This window comes from Sarcophilus harrisii, chromosome 6 (genome assembly GCF_902635505.1).
Source record: "Sarcophilus harrisii chromosome 6, mSarHar1.11, whole genome shotgun sequence".
In the NCBI taxonomy this organism is placed as follows: domain Eukaryota; kingdom Metazoa; phylum Chordata; class Mammalia; order Dasyuromorphia; family Dasyuridae; genus Sarcophilus; species Sarcophilus harrisii.
Window position 1 is genome coordinate 172,766,750 of NC_045431.1, and position 14,822 is coordinate 172,781,571.

The 14,822-nt window shown below is 43.0% G+C and overlaps 1 protein-coding gene across 5 annotated transcripts in view; it reads left to right on the forward strand.

The window, feature by feature from the left end:
• Positions 1-2,545: 2,545 nt before the first annotated feature.
• Positions 2,546-14,822, forward strand: part of PDE5A (phosphodiesterase 5A) — a 193,408-nt gene continuing 181,131 nt past the window's right edge. For 2 of the 5 annotated variants that reach the window (XM_023505643.2, XM_023505644.2), the window contains exon 1: positions 3,925-4,515. In XM_023505643.2, coding sequence (XP_023361411.1) covers positions 4,490-4,515 — 26 coding nt within the window. In that variant the 5' untranslated portion in view covers positions 3,925-4,489. Of the gene's footprint in view, positions 2,724-3,743; positions 3,797-3,924; positions 4,516-14,822 lie in introns of those variants that run through there. The other 3 variants (XM_012551898.3, XM_023505645.2, XM_031942433.1) reach the window with 3 other exon arrangements.

A 14,822-nucleotide genomic window follows, 5' to 3' on the forward strand; every position in this document is an offset into this window, starting at 1 on the left:
AATTCCTCCAAGGACAGGGTTCTCAAATGAGCTCAGGCCATCTGGAGGTACAGCAAGTGAATTATTGATCTCTCAAATCATCTAAAGTACGTTCAAACAAAGGCAGCTGCTGAAATCACTGTTAAGTGTGTCACAGCCAATAACTATCAAGCACCTCTTGGAGCATATAACCTCCAGACTTAATAGGCCATAAAGAATTGAATTGCGACAAAATACAGTTGGAGTGCCCAGACGTACTTTGGAATAGCCAACTAAGATCAACCTTCCTATTCTGTTTCTTGGGAAATATATAAATTCTTTGACCAATGACCCTCACCAATGACCCTCGGCCTCAAGTTAAGTGTCATCGTTCACTCATTTGAATTGACCTTTTGTCTTGAGAAGATCATCTTTAAACTAAGCTTGACAACATCAGTTAGCTATAATGGTTTCAGTAAAAAAGTTTCAGAATGGTTTTTAAAATATTAAGATTGGCTAGATAGAGAATAACAACTATTTACAAAACTCGATGGAGTTCCTTGGAACCAGGGAATCACCAATAAGGAGGACGTAACACCTAATGGAAACAAAGACTGATTGGAAACCAAGTATAAAGGCACAGGCTAAGATCTAGAGGGAGGCCAATGTGGCAGGAAACCAGTTAGGAGGCTGGCACAAGAATCCAAGTGAAAGGAGATAAGGGCCTGAACCAGAGTGACAACTATGTGAGTGGAGAGAAGAAGACAGAAGTGGAGATGGAATCAGAAGGATTAAGTAATTAACTAAGAATAGTTAAGAGAAGGAAACACTTCAAGTTGACTGAGATTGAAAAACTAAGTAGCTAGGATGATGGTGCCCTCAAAAGAAATAGAAAAATCCAAAAGTGAGTCTGTTTTGGACATGTTGAATTTGAGATATCTATGACATTTCTATTTGGAAATGTGCAATATAGAGCTTGAGTTTAAGAGACAGAATAGGCTTGGGTTTTTAGACTTGGAAGGCAATAGGCTTGGATTTATAGACTTGGAAGACACCGGAAAAGAGGTAACAGCTCATTGACACTACTGAAACAATATAGAGGGAGGGAAGAAAAAAAAAAAAAAAGTGAGTCCTGGGATTCACCAACTCATAGATGATCCAGTAAAGAACACAGGGAAGCAGTCAGATGGAGGAGGGGGAGAGCAAGAGAAAGCAGTATTTTGAAAAGTTGGGAAGGAAAAGTTGTCTGGAAAGAGAGGGTGATCAATAGTGTCACACACTGTAGAGGAAGAAGGATGAGAACTGAAAAATGGTCTCAGATTAAGCTTTTCAGAGATGTCACCTTGGAGAAAGCAGTTACAGTTGAGGGAGGAGCCAAATTGCAAGACATAAAGTAGAATAAAGTAGCATAGTAGAGATAGAGACAAGTAGATTTCTTTATTTACTACAGCTTTAGGTTGAAACCATCAGCTTAATTTATAACCTCACAAACACAGAGACTGGAAGAGATGAAAGAGACTTTAGAGACCATCGGGTCCCATCTTTTTATTTTACAGAGGAGGACACTGAGGCTCACAGAGGGGAATTAATTTGTTCAAAGTTTCAACAGAACAATTAATGAATATTCATTAACTAGGCAAAATAAAATGTGTGATCCTTTAGGTATAGATAGAAACTAGGTTATGAGACATTCATAAATATTGAATCTAGAGATGGAAAGGAACCTGGATCTCAAATTTGGGGATGAGAAGAGGAAAAGAAAACTTATCTTCACACTCCTGGTCATCAGGAGAAATAGAGCCAGATCTCTGAAGAGTCATTGGTCAGTAAAGGTTTATTAAGCGCACACTGTGTGGCAAACACTGTGTCAAGCACTGGAATACTCGCAAGCACTCCATTCTGCATGGCTAGCTGTGGTGGACAGACCCCCAGCTCTCAGTGAGTCACAAGAAGGAAGGATGCTTTTATTGTTCTCCCCAGGCCACTATGGGGAAGTGGCACAAGATCCTTCATCATTTGGGACTCCCGGTTTGAAGCCTCCCTTCTAATCTTGGTCGGGAACCGCCACCAGAGAGAAGACTTTTCCGGTTTCTCCGATTCCAGCTAGACACCGAAACCTGCCATCCCCACCACAACAGCCCCGCGTTCTGGCCTCTTCTGACTCCACTTGGCTCGCAGCGCACCCCGGTGGCCGAGCCTGCCCGCTTCTGAGCACCCACGCCCCGGGGACACAGGGCAGCGAGAAAGGCACCTCTCCCCAAAGTGCCCAGATCCTCAGTCTCCTGTTGGTTTCAGTGTAGCGCGGGTTCTTCCCTAGCCTGCCACACCTGGAGAGCCGGTGGCGCGCCCGGGGAGGGGCCGGGGAGGCCACTGCTGTGCTCCCGCCTACAGCCCTCTGTCCCTCCGGCCGGCCGGGCCAGCTAGGAGGATCCGGAGCGCTCGGGCACCGGATTCCGCGAGGGCGGGCCCCCGTGGGGGGGAAGGGAGGAGGGCCCCGAGCGCCTCCAGCGAGTAGCGGCCCCGGGGCGGGGGCAGCACCGTGGGACCATGGAGCCGGAGTGCCCGAGCCCGAGCCCACGGGGGCGGCGCCGGCGGCGGCGGCAGCGGCAGCGGCAGCGGCAGCAACAGCAGCAGCAGCAGCAGCAGCAGCAGCAGCGGCAACTGCGGCTGCAGCCCGGGGAGCCCCGGGACACTGCCTGGGTGGAAGCGTGGCTGGACGACCACTGCGACTTTACTTCCTCCTACTTTGTGCGGAAAGCCACAAGGTAAGAAAAGTATCAGCAAACCTCGCACCAGGGAGCTTCAGAGTTGAGGGGTCCGCGGCTGTTTTCCTCTTTCTTTCCCCGGTTTGTCCCTGCTCCTGGCCCAAGAATTACCCTAGCACCTCTCCTAGGGCTTGGAGAACAAAAGCCCACAAAGCAAGGGTTTGGACCCAAATGACCTCTAAGATCCCTTCCCAGCTCTAACTCCCACAACCTTGGATTGCAGGAGGGAATGGGATCTTGGAGATCTCTGGGAGTCTTTCCCGAGCTTCGGCCCCGCGAGAATTACCGTCTGGCTGCCGATCCAGTCGGGGCGCAGACTCTTAAGTCTGCATCCTGGCAGGAGAGTCCCGAAGCAAAGATTTTTTACTGTTTTCCGGGTCCACGCTCTTGCTTTCCTTCTGCCCTCCTACTTTGCCCTTAACCTCAGGACGAACCCCGACAGTTTTCTCTCCTTGGAGCCTAGAAGAAAGGGTCCGTTCAGTCCGAGTTTTTCCCCGGGAATATCCCGAGAGAAAGGGATGTGTGGTGTGTGTGTGCGCGCGCGCTTGGAATTGGGTGGGGGGCTGGAGCTTGGAATCTCCCTGAATGCAATCTCACGCCGGTTCCCTGACCACGACACTACAGCCACCGACTTTTCTGGTCTTCTATTGTTTTTACTCCTTTAGGAGTTTTGAGGAGATGCACCTAAAGGCCGCTGAGCCTTTCCCTGGGACTCTGGCCTGGCCTGGGTCAGCGCTGGGCTCTCTAGGAGGCCCCCGCCGCCTGGTACACAAGAGGGACAGAGGAGGGGGAGAAGAACAGCGGGGGCGGGGCCGGGAGCAGAGGCGGAGCTGGGCTGGGCTGGGAGGAGACCCCGAGCAAATGGCGGGTCTGGAACAGCTCTGGCTAACTGAGCGCGCCAGGCCGGGTCCGGTCCATCTGTACTGGACAGGAGGGAGCCAGCCAGGCCTGAGAGCAGCAGCCTCAGTCCAGGAAAAAAAGAGACCGAGAAAGAGCGAGGCTGGGCGTGCTGTCCATCTTCACTAGTCTGTTTGAGCCTCGCACAGCCTAGCCCAGCGGGGTGGAGCTTGAGTGTGAGTGTGAGTGTGAGTGTGTAAGTGTGTGTGAGTGTGTGCCGTCTAACTGTTTGAGAGGAATCGCCACAGCTGCAAGAGGAGCGGGGAGGGGTTGGGAAGGGCGGGGAAGGGGGGGGGGGGACGGACGGTGCAGTTTCCCCAAGGGCCCCTACAGTTAGTTGTTCCTCTGAGTTCGAAGTGGGGCGGGAGGAAGCTTGGGCAGCGGCAGGCTCGGACTGAGCTCGGACGCCGGCTGCTTGCGCCTCGCTCCTTGCAGAAGCGCGCAGCTCAGACTCCTAGGGAAGGCTGCCCGTCTAAGTCACAGAAGCCCGCAGCGCAAGCTGCTGAGAAAGCCAGCAAAGAGCCGAGCCGAGGGCCACGCCAGGGACCGTTGCGTGAGTGTGCTCGGACTCGGAGCGGTCCAGACTTGGGGAGACCGAGGGGGGAGACCGACTAGTCTTCCTCGAGGGGTGCTGCTGCGTTGAGCGCTCCCCGCTAGGGGGCAGCGTCCTCGCATCGCGTCGTAGGAACTTCGGCAGTTCCAGGGCGTGTCCCAGCATCACCTGGCCGGGCAGCAGCTGCTCGCCTCCCCTGGTCGCACCTCGTCCGGAGCGCCTGCCGTGGCGGCCCAGTCGGGGGCCGGCTCGGGCGCACGCGGGAGCTCCAGGGCGTTAGAACGGGGCCGCATGGTCTCCCCTCTGAGCCTCGGCTATGCTGCCTTTCGGAGACAAAACGAGGTATTGTCATCCTTCTGACCCGGCGGCCCCATCCCAGAGTGGGGAGGGGGCAAGGTGGGGAGTGGAAAACTTGGGCACCGCTGCTGACCGCAAGACGGGCGGGCGGGAATTGACCTGCTCACGGTACCGAGCCCAAGGCGAAGAGGGGAATGATTTTTACTGTGTTTGTGTAGCGGTCTTATCAAAAAGATCTGGTGGACTTCTTCCCTCCACCCCGCTCCCATTTCTGCATTGAAAGCTCATCCACCCTGGAGCGAGGGGACTAGAGGTGACCAGACCGGTACCAATTTCGGGGTAGTAGATCTGGCTGCACCTTGAGATGCAGACCCCGATGTGTGAGAAGAGAACTGTTGCAGAGAAGGAAAACTAGCTTTGATGTACGGAAGGACTTTCTAACAATTAGAGCTTCCAAAATTTGGATGGACTTCTTGGAGAAAGTGAATTACCCATCATTAGAGATTTTTAAGTATGGGCTACGCCAGTCTCTTGCTGGGGATGTTATAGAGAGGAGTTTTTGTTTTTGTTTTTGTTTTTTGCTTTTTTTTTTTTTTTTGATCTTGTGGAGCCAATCAGAGATTCGAAATTTCAGATCTATGAATTTGGTTTTTCAATATTTTGATAAATCTACTTCAGTACTTTGCTTTCTTTTGTAATCCTATGTATTTTGTTTTATTCATTTAAACCATTAGTCTGAGACAAGAATCTATATGCTTCACCAGGCTGCCGAAGGGATCCATCTCACAGACATATGTTAAAAAGGTCCTAGAATAGATATTGTCTCCGAGGTCTCTTCCAGTTAACAAATTTGAGAGAACCTCAGTAATCTCTTTTGGTTAAATTTTTCTTCCAGATTTCTATCCTGCTGCTTCCACATGCCATTGCCTATACACCAAAGACTTGAGAACCACTACTATGCTGGCTCTCAAATAGGGAGGATATTTTAAAGAGAATGGGTTTTGGATGAAACTCTAAAGAGACAATAGCATTAGCTATGCTCCCTCTTGTCACAGCCTATCTGACACTGTCACCTTTTTCCCTCCCCCATAAATTTTGTATTAGAGGGATGCTAATTTCTTGTAACTAGATTTCTCTCTCTCTCTCTCTCTCTCTCTTTCAAATAGCTTTCCTGGGAGTGTTTTTGTTTGTTTCTGGAAGCCCTCCTAAGCAAAGCTCTTGTTGCAGTTGAAAACTCAAAGATCCTCTCTTGCTATAATAACGAAAATATCTCATTTGCTCCCTGGGTTCTGATGGTAGTAATTTGGCATCCTCTCCCTTAAGAGACTTCATCCCCATGAAATGGTTTAGGGATTATTTTGATGAGGCATTTCACTTTTAGAGCATGTCGGGAATCTTTTGAAACCTAGTAACTATAGCAAAACATGGAAATGATGAAGTCCTAATCCTCTTTGCAATGTCATTTTCAGGGTTTCTGCTTTGCTCATACCCTGCCTCCTTATCCCAGGTTAGAGAGGAACCAGAGCCCATAAAAGATCTTTGCTCAGAGACAGCCTTAACACAATTCCTGACTCCAAGGGGATGGCAGAGCCTAGTTATCTCACTTTTCAGAAGGATGTGAATTTCTGCCTTATGAGAACCGGAAATTGGTCCCATGTTTAGCCAGAGGATAGCAGGCCTTTAATCTCCAAAGTGGCCAAGAAATACAAGCTCTCCCTTTTGGGATTGTACATTGTCCAGCTGGTTGGGAGCGGCCTGCAAAGGCTTCCAAACCGGTTAGGGTAGGAAGTTGAGTCTTTTCACATAGTGGGAGGGTGAGTGGGAGGCAATGTTAAAAGTGATTACAACTAGGTGATTCCAGATGGGACCTCAGACACTGGGAAATCTCAGAAGCATGAGAATCAAAATCTAGGCCACACAAATCACTGCAGCAAAGTTCTTGATAGTTTGATTTTGATTTTAGTTTAACTACTAGCTAAAACTTTGATCACAGCTTTCTTTTCCCCTTCCAAAAAATAGTAAAAGAAGGTACAAATGAACATGTTTTGGCTTGGAAATTTTAAAAAAAGAAAAAAAAAACTTATTCAGTTAGGCCATCTGCCTCACTAAACAAACCTGTTGATGGATCTTGCTTTTTAATGATTTCGTTGTGTTGGGCAGTTCCTCCACCAATGCAGTTCAACTTCTCTCTTCTAATTTTCTTTCTAATTTTGTTTTAGAGTTTCCCCTGGGGCTCTGAAAGTAAGTGACCCAATCAGTGCTTCATTTAGGTCTTTCTGATTCCCAGATCTGGCTTTTCATCAGCTAAGTCACATGCCTCTCATTGGTTTATCTTAGCATCCTAAGTCTAGGTTTGGGAGGAATCTTAAAGTTCATCTAGGCAAACCAACTCTTTCATTTTACATATAAGGAAACCAAAATTTGTTTTTGTTCAGTAGTGTTCAATTCTTCATGTGGGATTCTGATATCCCTTTCTCTCCAAGGGGAGAGAGATTGTGGCAGAGACACTGGACTGGTTTGCTATTTTTTTCTCCAGTTCATTTTACAATGAGGAAATGAGGCAAATAGTGTTTAAGTGACTTGCCCAGGATCACATAGCTGGTAAATGTCTAAGGCTGGATTTGAACTTAATGAGTCTGACTGATTCCAAATCTGGTGCACTATCCACTATATCATTTACCTGCCCCAAAATCAAGCTTTTAAAAGTGATTTGACTTGCTTGGAGTCACATGGAGTGCTAAGTAATTGTCAAGATTCTAATTCATGTTCTATGAATCTGAATTCAGGCAGTGAAGTTTTTCAGTCCTGAACTGTTTAGTGTCAGTAAATGTTTTGGTATCTCATTCTGCTGGACAGTCTGAGACTTAGTTTAAATCCACCCATATGGAATGAGCAATTATTAGCAGTGAATGAAGCAATAGCCCTCCTAAAGATGGATGGGGAGCTGTCAGTGTTCTTTGTAACTCATTGAAAGGTCAAATTTGATTGAAGAGGTACTTGGTTCTCAGCTTCCCTAGGATTTAACTTTAATTAACAAGAAAACAATGCCAGGACCTCCTCAGCACTAAAAAAAAGATTGGGGGTGGGGAGGGTTGGTGACAGCTAAGATTCTTCACCACTTCATCAGGCATTTGATTGCATCAGTTAAGTTAATAATATTAACGATCAACATTCTGGTAATTAATTTTCAACAAACTAATTGGAATGTGTGGAGAGCTATTTTCATGCCCTCTGCACCATCTCAGGAAACGGATTGCCCAGATTCTTTGGAGGATTGCCTCAGGTTCCCGGTACAGTTCAGACCCCTACAGATCATTGGGTGTTTGCATTCCCAATGTAAACCTTTTTGATTCTGATATTTAGAAAATAGGGTATTGTTTTCAGTAGCATCCTAAAATAATATTAACTTTTGATCTTTGAGATAACATATAGTTGGGATGTGAATATAACCCTCCCCCCAATTTTTCCTAACAATTGCAGGTGTCTCTCTGATATTTAAAAATTGCTTTGTATTGTGCCAGGCAAAAATCAAATGTCTCTTTGTTGTATCGACTGATATTAAGTTTTTATGGCAGTTGGGATCAAAGTCCAGGAACAATAGGCAGTTTCATACTCCTGAGTAGTTTTCCATAATTAACTTTATACTTAACATCACAGGAGCAGGGATTTGGAGCTGAAAGGGGCTTCAGAGAACAACTAATTAAATTTCCTCATTTTATAAATGAGGAAACTGAGGTCTAGAGAGAAGAGGTTTGCTCAAAATTTGACAGCTGAGAAAGTATGTTTCCCCCACCCTCAGGACCTGAGTTTCTCTGTTCCCATAGTGAGTGATTTTTGTTTCTGTACAACACTGTGTCTACTCAGTATCACAAAGATAAACTGAATTTGTTGGATGGAAGCAGAGAGGGAGAGAGGTCTTTGATCCCAAATGTCATTTTAAAATTTTTCTTTTTTTAATCACTTTTCTTGCTTCTAATATCTGTTGTTCTTGTTGAGTCACTTCAGGCTTGTCGGACTCATGACCCCATTTGGGGTTTTCTTGACAAAGACATTGGAATGATTTGCCCTTTCCTTCTCCAGCTCATTTGACGGAGGAAGAAAATGAGGCAGATAGGGTTAAGTGACTTGCCCATGAAGCTAGGAAGTAACTGAGGCTGAGTTTGAATTCATGAAGATGGGTCTAGTCTTCCTGACTCTAGGCCCAGCACTTTACCCACTGTGCCACCACCATCAAGCTGTCTTTTATGATCCATAAAGTTTTTATTTTCAAGATACTAATTTAGAGAGTAGTAGATATGGATATAAAACAAGCAGCAGGTTCTATTCACTCTGAATTTTTGTTATTCTCCTATTAAGTTGATGAATTAACCTTTTCATATAAATAATTTCCCTACAAATTATTTGTAAAGTACATTTTACTAATGAGCCCTAAATTTGGAGTCCCTAGACCTGGATTCAAAAGTCAGCTGGATTTGGTGGTCCACTTAATTCTTTTTTTAAAAATTTCTTTTTTGTAAACTGAAGGCATTGAACCTAATAAATCTCTAAGGACAACACTATAGCATCATACTCTACCTTGAGCTCTTATTCATGCTCTAATTCATGGAAACCACTGACAGTGGACCAAATACTTCTGCTTTCTGTCCTCGTTTCACATTATTTGTCAATTCATTGCACTTATGGAATAATTGCTATCTTAGTGTGTGTGTATTTTATGTATATCTGTATATAACTGAACAGTACCTACCTGCCCTTCTGTACTTTTGAACCAAAAAACTTGGAGTCAGTTCCTTCATTCTAGACTGTTACACCCAGAGCAGCTGCTGTAAATTAGCTCCATCTTATTCTATATATGGTCTATTTGGACATAGTTGTTGGCATTAGACTCTGAACTCCTTGAAAACAGAGCTATTTTTTTCTTTTCTTTGAATCTTTAGCTTTTGGCATAGTGCCCAGCATATAGTAGCTGTTTAATAAGTGCTTGTTGACTTGACTGATCAAAGGATTTTTGCTTTTCGTTTTTGTTTTTTGCTTTCTCTTAGAGAAGCAGCATGGTATATAGTAGGAAAAATTCTGAGGTCAGAATCAGGAGAATTTCTATTTGAATCCACTCTCTAATATTTGTTAGTTGTATGACCTTAAAAGGATCATTTCTGATTCTGTATTCTCAGCTGTAATATGAGAATTAATAATAGCACCTATCTCACAGGGTTATAGTAATGATTAAATGAAATAACATGATTAAAATGTTTCCCAGACCTTAAAGTACTATAGAAATGTAAGCTGTGGGTTTTTTTTTTTTATCTATCAGTAGTGGTATCACCTCATTAGCAACCTAAATATTTAGTCCCAACTTGAAATGAGTTTTAGATTGATTTTCTATAGGAGTATAGCTGAAAAACTTGAGATTAGTCCCAATTGAAATTAGTTTTAGATTGATTCTCTATTGGAGTATGTATAAAAACATGTTCATCATAACAAATTTTTATAGTGATGTAAGTTTTGCAAAATACTTATATGTCATAATATTAGCTGTCCTAGCAACCCTATGAGGTTGGTTCTATATGTTGCATTAACCTTAGATTATAAATAAGAAAAATGAGGTTCAGAGGAGGTGAGGCACCTTCCCATAGTTACATAGCAAGTGAACAACAGAAGTGGAATTGGATCCCTGGTTTTCCAGTCTCCAAACCTGTCATCTTATCCATTCAGCCATACTGACTCCCAGTTAGAGAAGCAAAAGTCTCAATGAATCAAAACAATGACCACCAAATCCAGATGGAAGACACTTTATTTTATTATGTAACCACCTCAAATAAATATTTGATATAAGGGATTAAGAGAAGGTGATTTGGGACTTGGACTTAAATTTTCCGAACATGGCATTTATGTTCACAAGGTTCTCTAGCTAATGTTCAGAGAAAAGTTCTTTGGAGGTGAGGAGACTGACTTTTCCAATAGGTGGTCCCACGTAATTGGCTAGATTGACTTGACTCTGAGAATTGGATATAGTCATTTGTGAGAGGGTGTTTCCTGCCTCCCTTGAGACCCCATTGTCTATCCAATGTTCAGTCTTTGAATCTTGTGTTCATTACAGAAAGGCTGACCTCCTCTGTAATGTAGTGACCATTTCCTCCAGTTTGTACAGTTATGTGTTTGCTCCTATTTCCCTTAGGACCTTTCTTAAACTCTCTGGTATGTTTTTGTGATAATGTGGGAAAAATGTTTTGTAACTGGTATTTTGTAACAGAGCTCAAGGCAGTATAGGATGATGTGGTGTTGTCCTCCATGTCTGAAGAGGACCAAAAGAAAATTTGGAGTGGAGACATCTCTAAATTTGTACATTTCACTTTTTTGGAGCTATTGCAATTCTGCATCACTCATAGAGCACAGCGCCTTTTTTTGATGTGGGCATGCCATGCTAGGCATTCCTGTGCCATGTCTTCCATGTCTCAAAATCAATCATAAAGTATTAGAGGGTCAGACAACTTTTTTGTATCTTATGGATGTCTGGGCCTTGCCACCTACCACTGCAATCCAACCAGACTACATGTGTTAACCTCTCCTTGAGTGAGCTTCTTGAGAGCAGGAACTATCTTTTTTTCCTCTGTGTATATCCACTTGGCACAAGCCTTGACATATGGGACTTAACGTATGCTTTTTTCCTGTGGATATCCACTTAGCACAAGTCTTGACATATGGGACAACATATGCTTTTTCACTTAATCATCTAGTATAGAGCTGATCAGAACACTCCTGTTTTAAAATCTTCAATGATCTCCTATTATACACTGAATAAAGTTCAGTTGCTTTTGTCTAGAAATCAAAGTGATCTAGAAGCTAATGGCTTCTGTCCTACAACTGAAGGCTTTTTGCTACCTTCTTTCTTTTCCCCTTCTTTCCCTACCTCCACAATCCCAGAGCCAGTTGACACTAGGATTGGTGATCTTCTTTTTTAAAATAATATAATGGTTCTCCCTGGGAGAGGGTTTCTTGGGGAAGTTTTCTGGAGGCAGCCTTAGTATCAGTTCAGATCAATAATTACCCCAAACGCAGCTAGGTGATAAAAGTTCAGATCTTTTATTGTCTCCAGTACAGCCCGGTTAGTTTTCTTAGAGGCCTTTCTCTCTCCTTGGTTCTAAGAGCTCTTGTAGCTTTGTCCCTTGCTTCTGCCTCTGATCCTTTGGCCTCCAGCCAGCACCAAGGTAGAAGCTGAAAATGAATCTCTCTCTTGCCTTGGAGAGAGGGCTTGTGGGCTTCCTCCCGGAGTGTTCCTCTCTGACCCCCGTCAATGTTCTGAAGTAACTTCCTCTATATATATGAGCTTCCTCTATATATATGATCTCCCAAAGGTTAACTCCTCCTCTGAGAGAATAGGATTATGGGTTTCTCCCAGAGTGCTCTCTGGCCCTAAGAGCTTCAAGGGAGATGTGAATTCAGATATCTCATACTAAACCCTGAAGTCTCCCAAATGTGTGAATTCCAATGAGTACTTAAATACTTCTTATTATAAGAGCTCTCTAAAGGTGTGAACACAAGCATTATTGTCTATCTGTATTAGCAACTTATCACCTTGTAAGGATTTTCTCTAAGGTGTGAACCAATAAGCACTGTATCAATTCCATTGAGTTAACTCTAGGATTCGGACATCTCCCTTGAGTTTTCACCTTGTTTCAAGTTGAGTTGACACTAGGATTCCAACAAGAACCTACTACTGAGGATATTCTTTTCTATTTCTCTAGCAAGGGCTACCTAGAATCCATCAGGGTTGCTTGACTGGTCACGTGGTTTAGAGAGATAGGAATCATCTACTCTGTTCCTAACGGTGTGATGGAGGACAATTATACCTTACCATCTGCTTTGCTTTTACATTCTTCAGACTTCTAGAAGTGCCACCTAATTAATCTACTGATGCAACTTGGAAGGGCTCCTGGGCCTTTTTATCTGCACCATAAGGACTATGGGTTTTTTCTATTTCAGCCTTGTAGCTAGAATCTCTTTATGTATTTTCCCCTTCCCACCCTTTAATTAGAGTATGAACTCTTTGAGAGCTTTTTATTTTTATCTCTAGGTTCAGAGTAGTCCTTGGCAAATAGTTAATACTTAATAAACGTAAGTTCACTTATTCATATATTCTCAATCAGTGCCAGAGCCGTAACTACAACGAGAGAACTGGAGCTTTGACCTAAGGTACTGGCATCCTTCTTCCCTATAGTAACTTCAGACCCCTTATTTTGTCTTAAGACTTTTCTGTGTCTTGCTAAACTGCCAAGCTGCAGTGTATCCATCCAAGTCAACATCTCTAGGCTCCCTTTGCAATGATTCTTTTCTTTGTAGAGCATAGACCAGATATCTTTACAGTCAGACTGTACTAGGCTTATGGATCATAGATCTGCAGCTAGAAACACCTCAAAAATCATCTGGTGCACCCTTCTTCGTTTTACATATGGGAAAACTGAGGCCTGGAAATATTAACTAATTTGGCCAAGGACATAGACGTAGTAAAGCATCAGAGGAAGGTTTTGAATCTAGGCTCTTTGACTCCAAAGCTCAAGGCAAGAATTACTAGCTTGCATCAAGTTTCTAAACTCCTCTTTACTGCCAAATGGGTTTGTCTAAGACTCAAGAAGTCCTCATTTTGACTCTTGACATGTCTCTGGGCCTTTCTCTGTCTCCTAACATTCTGTGGGCTTTCTGTTTCTTTAGCTCAGCCTAATGCTCTTTATGGCTTTCACTGTCCATCTTCTCTGCCCCCTTTTCCTCCTAAATACCTACCAGCTTTTAGCACTCTAGATGAGAGCTGCAAAGGAACTTTGAAAGACCAAATCACCTGCCATTTTTTTTTTCAGGAAGCTCCCAGATTTCTCTGTGTGGTCATTAATGTAACACAACACTAACTTTCATGCAAGTATTTTATAGGTTCCTAAACTGAGAGCTGAAATGGCTATCCAGCATCCTACAGCAAATAGCTGCAGATTTTGACCATTGATCTTTTGGACACCAAGCTCTGTATTCTCATCACTGTACCATTATCAGTGTTGCCTCTATAATTTTGGCTTTTGTTCTCTTGTAATGTGTTCTTTCCTGACTAAGCATGAGGCTGAGATTGTAAATGACTTTTCCAGGGTCCCATAGCTAGTAAGGATAGGGAGCCATTAAACAAAAATCCCCACAGGTTGCATACTGACAAGAAAACTACATATTAATATTTTTTGCTTGTATTTTTGTTTTGTTAAATCTATTTTTAAAATTTTCATCTAGTTTTATTTTCATTTGATTCTGACTAACTCTTTATGACACCACGGACCATAGCATATCAGGCACTTCTATCCTCCTCTACGTCTCGAATGCTGTCCCAAGTTCATGTTTGTTGTTACCATGACACTATCAATGCACCTCATCCTCTGCCATCCCCTTCTCCTTTTGGCTTCAATCTTTCCCAACATCAAGGTCTTTTCCCCCCTTTTTTTAAACATCCTTCTTACTTTTATTTTTAATATTATTATTATTATTATTATTATTATTATTATTGGCAAGGCAATTAGGGTTAAGTGACTTGCCTAGAGTCACGCAAATAGTGACTGTCTGAGGTCAGATTTAAACTTATATCTTCTTCACTCCAAAGCCTGTGTTCTATTCACTGTGCCATCTAGCTGCCCTATTTCCCAATGAATCCGGTTCTCTCAGTATGGGACCAAAATATTTAAGCTTCAACTTGCACATTTCACTTTTCAGGGTTCTGGCTGTCCTCAGGATTATTGTGGGCCATGTTTGACTTCTCTGCACTAGGCAAATCTCTAAGAATACATTGAAAAGAAGGTGCCAGCCTATATTACTAGAGGAAATCTTACTAGGCGCTCCCCAAATCAATGAAATCCTGTGTCCAATTTCTATTATATCTTATTTACTTAATATATTGTCAGTTATTATATATTATATAATTATCTGTTATAATGGCATAACTTTATTCATTTATTATATCTTATTTATGTTAAGTCCACTTTAATATAATTATCTACTATAATTATATAATTTTAATAATTATAAATTTATTATATCTTGTTTATTAATTTATTTCAAGTCTTACTAATTGTAATATTTAAAATCATTCCTTTGATGTGGCCATTAGGGGGTCAGCATACCAGCTGCAGGATCATCAGAGCAGGTTTGGTAAATCTAGAATCAAGTGTGTGTGTGTGTGTGTGTGTGTGTGTGTGTGTGTGTGTGTGTGGCTAGAAACAGTTCATATGAAAAAGATATATGGGGAATTTTGCAAATGATGTGGCCATAGTTTGTGTCATTTGACAAAACCCTTCTCCCCAAATCCAGTGTAATCTGAAGACTAGAGAATA